The sequence below is a fragment of the Sinohyriopsis cumingii genome, unplaced genomic scaffold (assembly GCF_028554795.1).
Source record: "Sinohyriopsis cumingii isolate HCF-2022 unplaced genomic scaffold, ASM2855479v2 utg002626l, whole genome shotgun sequence".
In the NCBI taxonomy this organism is placed as follows: Eukaryota; Metazoa; Mollusca; class Bivalvia; order Unionida; family Unionidae; genus Sinohyriopsis; species Sinohyriopsis cumingii.
In genome coordinates this window covers 609,916-619,137 of record NW_028316261.1, presented here as the reverse complement: position 1 = coordinate 619,137, position 9,222 = coordinate 609,916, and the positions used below count along the sequence as shown (strand labels likewise).

Genomic DNA, 9,222 nt, shown 5'->3' with positions numbered 1-9,222 from the left:
CAATGAATTTTGTAACATAATATAAAACTCATTTGAATAAACTGTATGGATTTTTGATGACAATAATTTCCCACTGATTTAGTCCAAGCCTCGCATATTCAAATCAGGTCCGGCCACTTTTCACAAATATATACTGAATATAATGAACTGCATTTTGAAATATAAACATATTCTAACTTAATCGATTCATGGTAAATAAAAGTATGTATGACTCATCAATAAGGCTTTACATGCAGAAGATATTACTACAAGCTATGTATTATTAAACCCAAACCAGCCCCAAAATAAAGAACTTTTCCTATCTCAAAATACTAAGCACGTATACATTAAAATATCACGGGAATTTCTTATGTTTACCCATTAAGTAGGTTCATTTTTAGGAAACTGATCCTAGCTACCAGAGAGTAATGTGATTCAAATTGCCATAATACTCGGTTTCAAAAATATCTACTAAATTGTAATGAAGGGATATTTTGTTAAGAATCAAAAGTAGGTCTTTCCACAGACTGTATATTCGTTCATGAATGTTCCTCTGATCATGAAAGAATAAAATATTTAGCTTTTGTAATTTCAGCATCTATAGCCATCGATTAGATGAGTGCAAAATCAACTATTATAACGATGACGGTCTGCTGGATGGTCAGAAAATCTGTGGGTAAGCATAACATTACTATATGTATTTATAAATCGTATTGACTTGATGTTATCCCAGAAAATTTTCTATATAAATATCATGTGTGTAATGGGTGTAATGGTCACCTGCCTTCTGCGCTCAGAGACCTGGTGTTTCCTTATCACGCAATAGGTTCTCCATGCATTAAGTGGTTACTGGCGCGTATGTAATGTGACGGCTCAGTCTGCACAAACTTAATCTTTTGTTTAAATAAGAAATGTTATTTGAATCGATATGTGAACATTTTTTTTCGTTTGAATGCACACATAGTATTCATATCACGTTGACAGTGTAACTCAAACGTGTAAATATGTACCATTTGAATGCAGTCATATTTCATCGTTAGTGCAATTGGTTGAAGCTTTATGTTCGCTGGATGTTGTTAAGAAAAGTGTCCTGTTATCGCAACAGAAATGTAAGTTGCCCTTTTGCCAGTACGACAGGTATAATTCGATATATGTATATATTTGCCTTTGAATATAAGCTCTCTACGAAGAAAATTGTCTTTGAGAAGAGATACCAGTCACGTCCCTTGTTATTAGCATCAGTGGTCATTCACTGCTTAAGATTTGTCTGTTAGGGCAGGCGATGTTTCGGTTCATGGATCATTCAGAACATACAGCTTTTTATTTCCTGCTCTCACGTAAGCCGGCTGACCTTTGATCTCGGGCAGTTGAGAAACTAGTCAACTTATATAAGATTTCCGGCCAAAGATTCAGCCTTCTGTTTTACATTCATATGTCAGTTGTCAAGCAGCAGTGTAATTATTTGTTTGTGCACAAACAATCTAACATCAGTGATTATTTCAGGTCAGTGATGACATTTTTAATATTATGGATTAAAGTGAGCAGGATATACTAATCGTATTTGGGAGAGAATAACAAAAGGCGTATTTTATGTTTTTGTTCAATAGTGCACATAAAAACGAAATTGATATAATAATAATAATAATAATATGAAAGGCTAGTTCTGCCTTTTCCCAAGGGTGGCATTTGTTGGCAGGTTTGATTGTATGCATAATAGACATAAAAAATAACTCGTAAATAGCATTAGTTCTGGGAAATGAAACAGTATTAATTAATTACGTTGTAGGTCTCGATACACCCGAGGCATGAATTAAGTCATATTCAACTGGGTAATGTTGCAGCAGCTGGTGACACGAGATGAAAATATTAATGCACAGAACATAAAATGGTTAGGATGTAGGTGCAACTTAATAAAATATGAAACATATGCCAGATAATTCAATCCAATATGAATCTTATAATTGTACAAACTGCTCATCCATGTAAGTAAACTGTCAACAGTGGGACTTTGAACACAAGTTGAAAATTACACAAACAACCTCTGCAAGAGTAAACCCATCATTCGAGAGCGATATTCCGTATAAATAACAAATTCCAGAGATTATTTGATAGTGTGCACCTCGAGTACAGATTACACATACCTGCCTAAGTGGATACAAATCTGCATTTTTCTGAAATGGCATCAAGAGGCTACAATTATCCGGCAGACGCACTTTGCTATGTCTCCGGCCAATTTATCAAAACAAGAGCGTCACCAAGCTTTTGACAGATTCTTCACCCGTCAAGATGGGCTCTACTTCTGCCACAATATGACCAGTCTGTTCGAGGAAATCGGAATTGCCTACAACCATAATGAGTGGCACCTCTTCATTGACAGCTTATCAGGGAGCAATAAAGCCGTGCTGCTCCATAATGGGAACAAGTACACGTCTTTTCCCCTGGCTAATTCGGTACATATCAAAGAGCATTATAACTGAATCAGGACCTTGCTAGACGCCTACAAGTATGATAAATACGGCTAGAAGGTCATCGGATAATTCAAAATTTGGCATATCTCCTAGGTCCCCAAGGCGGTTTTACCAAGTTGCTATATATAACTTTAGGACAACAGGACACCAAGGCGCATTGCCACAGGTGGGACTGGCCACAGCGGACCGAGTTCTCTGTACGGAGGAACAACGTCAAGTGGGGATCACTGGTGGACCCCGGGAAGGTGCTGATGCCACCATAGCTCGTCAAAATGGGCCTTATGAAACAATTTGTCATAGCTCTAGATAAGGAGTCGGCAGCCTTCATGTACCTTCAAGACTCCCTTAAGCTGTCTAAGGCAAAGGTCAAAGCCAGTGTCTTCGTCAGACCATAGATAAAGAAAATCCTGTAGTGCAATGAAGTCCACAAAAGCTCACTAATAAGGAGAAAGTTGCTTGGAACAGCTTTGTCGCAGTGGTTCGGGGCCTCCTGAGCAATCACAAGGCCAAAAACTGTGTGGAACTGGTTAAGATGCTAGTGAAGAACTTTGGCTCAATGGGCTGCAATATGTCCCTCTAATTCCAGATTGTTGATGCTCATCTTCATAAATTCAAGGAGAACATGGGAGCGTACTCGGATGAGCAAAGCGGCCGCTTCCACCAGGATATACTGAACTTTGAACGCCGCTACATTTGAGGGTGATTCGTGAATGTGATTTATGGTTTAATCGTAAATCTCAAAACACTACTCACTTCTAAATATGATGTGGTCATTTCAGTATCAATACATGTTTATTTTTATTTATGTGTTGCTTTCCTGATTTTATGTGAAAGACAATGCACCAATGCACCCGTTTTCTCATTGGAAACAGGTAAATTTCAAAATATCACTGTCCTGGTCACAAAAGCAACGTTTTGGAGGATTAATAGCCATTTTCTATATTTTTTTAGGCATAAGCTATTACAAAATAAAATGTACTACCCAGGAACAAAAGTTGTGTTACATACTGTTATTACTGCATATTTTAACGTCTTTTTTACCATTATCTTTTATTGCGCATGCTTTAAAAAAGAATTGATAAAACATTTTGCTGTTAGGTTTTATTCTGTAGTGATATATGTTTACGTATATTTGAAATGTGTTTGACCGGATTTATTTCATCTTGATATTTTGTAACTTAACTTTCAATCGTGTCAACCATCCTCCCTTCTTTTTTCAATCCCCCGCCACACACACTCTCTCTCTCTCTCTCTCTCTCGCTGTCTCTCTCTGTCTCTCTCTCTCTCTCCTGTGTGTTTGTGTGTGGTGAACTGGATTGTAAACCTCTCACGCCTAATGTACGAAACTTGATTGAGTCATCTATTACATGTTCTAAACAAACGTACCAGACTTGCTTATGACCTCCAGAAAGGTAGAAGTCCAAATTTAACCAAATGACTGGAGTTCGATTCAAATGCATTTCAATGCCAGTTGTACTCTATAGTGATTTTACATTCTTCATTGTCTTAAATTTATTATGGGATCCATGGAACACTGAAACACACACCCACACACACTCACACACACAAACACAAGCGCGCACACACACATATTAGTAGTGAATGGGAACGATATAAGTACAATGAAACTTTAATGTTATGGTAGTGAGTTTGCCCTATACGGACAAGATTTATATGGATAATGGGACTTTAATGCTAAAATAGTGAGTTTGCCCTATATAGACAAGGGGAATTGAACAAGAGTGAGACTATATACAAACAAAGGAAATTTAACATAGTGAATGTATCGGGCCTGTCTACGGACAAGGGGATTGAACGGGAGTGGGACTAAATAAGGAAATGGAAAATTTGACATGAGTGGGACTATATACAGACACTAGGAATTGAACAGGGGTGACGTCACGGTACTGGACACTGCGGACACATGGGCAACGATGTTGCAAGGGGCTGACCGCAATCGAGCGGAACATTGTGGCAATGGTTTGACCTGAATACGCGCTACTCATGGGACAAATGTAGATATTCGCATATATACAGGGCTAGAGACATAGACATAGACATACACAGATTTATTGTCATAAATCTATCAAAGAAACAACTATACAATCGATTAAAACAATTTTAGACAAGAGAGAATATGCATTTATTCGAGACAGTTGAGTTGCCCTGAAAATAGCTGTTTAATTAACTTTTACTTTCTTTCCTCCCCTCTTCTTCTCCACCAGCACCTGGTTTTTTGCAGGACATTTTTCTTTTTATTATTTTTCTCATCAATTTATCATCATATGCTCTCATCTGTTATTTTTCATCTTTGTCCTACTTTTTCTCTTTTCCTCCTTTATGGTTTCCCTGAATATTTCCTTGGTCTTCCTCCATTTATTAATTTCCATATTCACTCTGTGTGGGCTATAACACCAATACTCCAACCTGATTAACCGAGAAACTCTTTTCGTGATACTACTTTGTCGATGCAGTCGTGGTCTTTCTTGTGAGCGTCGTTGTCTTCCTTTCGTGCGAATCGTTTTCGTTTGGCATATCTCTGTTTACTATGGTGTCAGCGATGTTCGGATGCAATTTGTTTATGATGTCGTGCACAATGCTTTCTATTTTTTGACCAGTTGCGTCGATTCTCGATCATTAAAAAATTGTAACACGGTAAAATACATATCAATGGCTTCTCTGCGCTGCTGCTGATGCATGCTCCCCACGGATATGTGAGACAGTTTTACCTCATCGTGCTCCCATCGTTTGTTAGCAGTTTCCATCGATCCTTTACTCGAGTTTCTCACCTGGTTGAGATCTGCATGAACTCCCGTGGTATGCTTGAGAACGTGATTGACGTGTCCATCGAACGACGCATCCTGCCGATCAGTATCATTCAACAGCAACTGGTACATCTCGATCACCACTAGGACAATTTGCTGATATGAATTGTGTTAATTCATCCTTCGTAAAAATCTGAAATAACTTAATCCAAGATTGGGTGGTTCTGCTGTGAGCACCGTAAACCTGGAATATTTCGTGTAAGTGCTGGCGATGTCAAATTCAAGTGTGGTTGCTCCGATCCCTGCTGTACCGTTGTAAAGCACATCTGCGGTGCTGTCCAGTTTTATGGCATCGAGTCTCCATGTGAGAATTCTCTCTGACCAGATGGGTCCACGCACTTGAAATTGTCCAATAGCAACTGCCTGCGGTAACTGTATTTATAGCAAACATTGGACGTGAATCTGGCGTGATTATACAGAAAATAAACATCATTAATTTCGGCACGAAGACGTCCACGAAAGACCACCAGCATCATTGTTTGATGCCGGATTGCCATGAAATGATCGTGGGTCCGATCAGCCGTGGTAAAATAAATCTGCTTCTGAACATGCTCCTGAACAACACGATGATGTACAATCGCGTGATTATTTACAAAATCAATCGTTACCAGGACAAATAATGACTCTGCACGAGTTCGACAACATACAGCTTCAAGAGACATGGTTTCTGGAAACACAGTGGCCGCCGATTCCAATTTTTTCACAGTTGCAAAAGATGCACATAAAATCATTGTGTTCCACGATATTAAAATCGACCGCGAAAACATGAATAAAATCTTCGAGTATTTTTCGTTGCATACAAACAAGCTCTCCTACACATCATTTATCTCATTAGTTGTCATGTGATGTCCCTAAATACATCCGAGGTAACACGGTGTGCTTTGCGCTGTTTTCAGATTTGACAAAAGGGACATCGATGTGGATCACTGCGACGTCATTATCAAAGCCAGCATGAATCTGAACCTGAGCATGTTCAGTACTGGCTACATGCGAACGTGTGGCACCAGTATGAGACACAGCTACTGGAGCCGCTGTTAGTTCTGAATGTGCTTCTAACGCGGATATGCGTCCAGCGGCTGCTGTAGCTAATGATGCTACTATCAAAGGAGGAAATTTCAGAAACATTTTTAGACTTGCATCTAATGCCACCTACAACGTAGGATTCAGAGCTCGACATGATTTCACGAATTCCAGTCGTGATATTCGCATCATGCTACCTCCCAGCAGCATCTTTGGAGTGTGGCGATATATCCGAACGGTCTTCAAAGGCGCCAGGCACACGTTGAGGCTGGAAAGAGGTTCTTCCGCACAGTACATGTGTCGAGAAAACGCTTCAGAGGATGGACAAAACACAATGACGTGACTGTCGCTGTATTTGCCCTAATTCACTCAATCGACGTATCACATGCTCGAGCTGGAACAACCGTTGGCTAGATTCAGCAAAATACTTTACTTCAAGCAAAACATCATTTATATGCAATAATTTGCTGCAGCTCGGGTGACAACGTCGTGGAGAGATGCTACCAATCCAGACATTGAATTTCCCAGGCGATTGTTTATGTCGTTCCAGCTATCAGCCCGACGAAAATATCAGACTGGAAGCAAGCACGTGTTTGACGAGCTTAATCTGTCTTCACGTCAGTGTTAAATCCTTGCAATATCTAGAGAAAGAACTTGAATGCAGTTTTGCTGTGGGTACCCGAAATTATTCTCCCACGTACATGATGCTGATGAAAGCCATGCGAAAATAACAAGACGAAGATGATTTTTGTAACTGGTATCCTATTTTCCATTTCGATGTCTTCAAAAGTTACAAGCGACTCAACGATTTCCCAGCCGATATCGAAATCCAGTGTACCATTGCCAATCCAGGCGGCGATTACGTCAGTAACGCGCTTGTGACCTAAGACCGATTCATGACGCTCAGCATGCTCTTGGAAAAATTAGCATCGTCTATGTAACAATATATCGCTGTAAGAGACGATGTTTCAGTATTGTATAGACATTGTCTCAACGCAGGAGTTTAAAAAAAATGTAGTCTCGAAGCCGGAGATCCCAATGCAACTGTGGTTCTGGAAACATAACTGGATGTTCCATCGTAGGCAATGGAATTGCCATCTCGATCATTCCTTTGTGAAGACCATGGCGCCAAAATATGTTGGAGTCGGGTTTTGCAACGCTGCAACTTGCTGCAGTGACGAGAGCCATCACCGGAGCTACCCAACAAATTGGCGAAGGGGAGAGTGCGACCGAGACGTCATCAAGAGGTTATAGGAATAAATCAGCCAAAAGAAAAACCCCAAAATAATGACATTTAATATCACAACCTGTTGAACGCATAAAAGACAAATATTGATCAGGCTTAAAGAGACGGCGCTCACAGGACTGGATAGTCATCTGACTCACCGTCAAGCCACCTCGATAGCTAAACATGCGGCTGCACTCAAAGGAATCGTTCTTAACTTGTCAGCGTCGTAGTTATCCAAACAAGGATGATTCCACGGGCCGCTGGTAGTGAGCATCACTGAATGAGGATTCTGCCAGGATTGCTCGACATCGGAAAAGGACTCCATCTTCCTGGAACCACGCGAGGTAAAGTACTTTCCAACAAAGGCATGAGATAAAAGTTTTAACGCGGGAAAGACATCTTCAGGAGATTATGACTCGGGAGAAAACGTCACATAAAACGTTTCCTGACACATGTTTCCTCTGCTTTCCAACTTTGACGTCGAAAATGAATTAGTACATAGCGTTTGAAATTTCAGCGGTGTCATGTCTAACGATCAGCTTCCTAAACACGTCACATCTAACTAGAGTTGCGTGATTAACCTGAAAAATTATTATGATGGATATGGCACTCATTACGTCGTCATGGTCAACGATCCACGTTACAGCGACGTCGAGTATTTTGATTTGTTTGGTATACCTCCACCCGACGAGTTGCTACGCTATAATCCAACAACCGCATAAAGCAGCAGTGTAGAACTCGTTACAGCTTCAGAAAGTCAACGGTAGCGTGTGGATGGTACTGAATCCATTACATCCAATGCAAGTACGGAATAAAATCACCCATAGAAATGATTTTACAGCTTTCTTGCAACGTTACTGTGGACAGCGTGTCTGCCTAAATAATGTGAATTATAAAATTTACCATCCAACATGAACTAGTGGTGCTTTAAGTGCTAAACCGAAACGAAGAATATCGACCACGTCGAGGTGGTCACGAAGACTCGTCGCCTCGTGATCAAATCGATGGTTACTTAGTGTCATTGCTCTGTATACAAAATGTACCTTTGCAGGCACAGTGACATCGACAGCGCTGTTGATGTCCATGCGTTGATCAGAAAACTTCCAAGACCACGAAGCGGATGGACGTTACCAGGATATAAATACACACGACCGTGGAACCCCTTTGAACAACAACTAGAAGAAAACGCTCAGCCGCTGCCCGGACAGCATCCATACAACGGTGCCAATGCTATCGCGATGCAACAGAAAGAAAACCTTTCGCGGATACAGCAGGATGTGATTGAGTCATGCTGGAGGACTTGAAAAAAATTAAGACCTAAAACTTTCAGAGAGCGGGTTGATCGACCTCTAGTGCACGGTACCGTAAGAACCAAACATAAGCTGGAAATCGGTATTCCAGGTAAAATGGAAAAGACAGCTGGGTTTGATGTTTCGACACGGCGACAGAATCGCAGGAGCTTATAACAGTGGATGACAGAAGACCCAACAAATTATGGGCAGACCACGGAAGCATATTTCATAACAAAACCGTCTCAGACTGGTTTCAACAAAATAACATTGTACTGTACGGTACACAAATTCCCATCAAAGTGGGTTTCGTCGAGCGGTTTATAAGAACTCTCAAAAATTAAATGTGAAAGATATTTACAAGCGATAACACTAATGGATACATGGATTGTCTGCCAGAAATTGTTGACCAG

At 40.4% G+C, this 9,222-nt stretch overlaps 1 protein-coding gene across 1 annotated transcript in view; it reads left to right on the top strand.

Annotated features, from left to right (window-relative positions):
* Window positions 1-503: 503 nt before the first annotated feature.
* LOC149770150 (uncharacterized) overlaps window positions 504-9,222 on the top strand; it is a 39,006-nt gene continuing 30,287 nt past the window's right edge. The window contains exon 1 of the mRNA XM_089949333.1: window positions 504-655. Coding sequence (XP_089805459.1) covers window positions 595-655 — 61 coding nt within the window. The 5' untranslated portion in view covers window positions 504-594. The remainder of the gene's footprint in view (window positions 656-9,222) is intronic.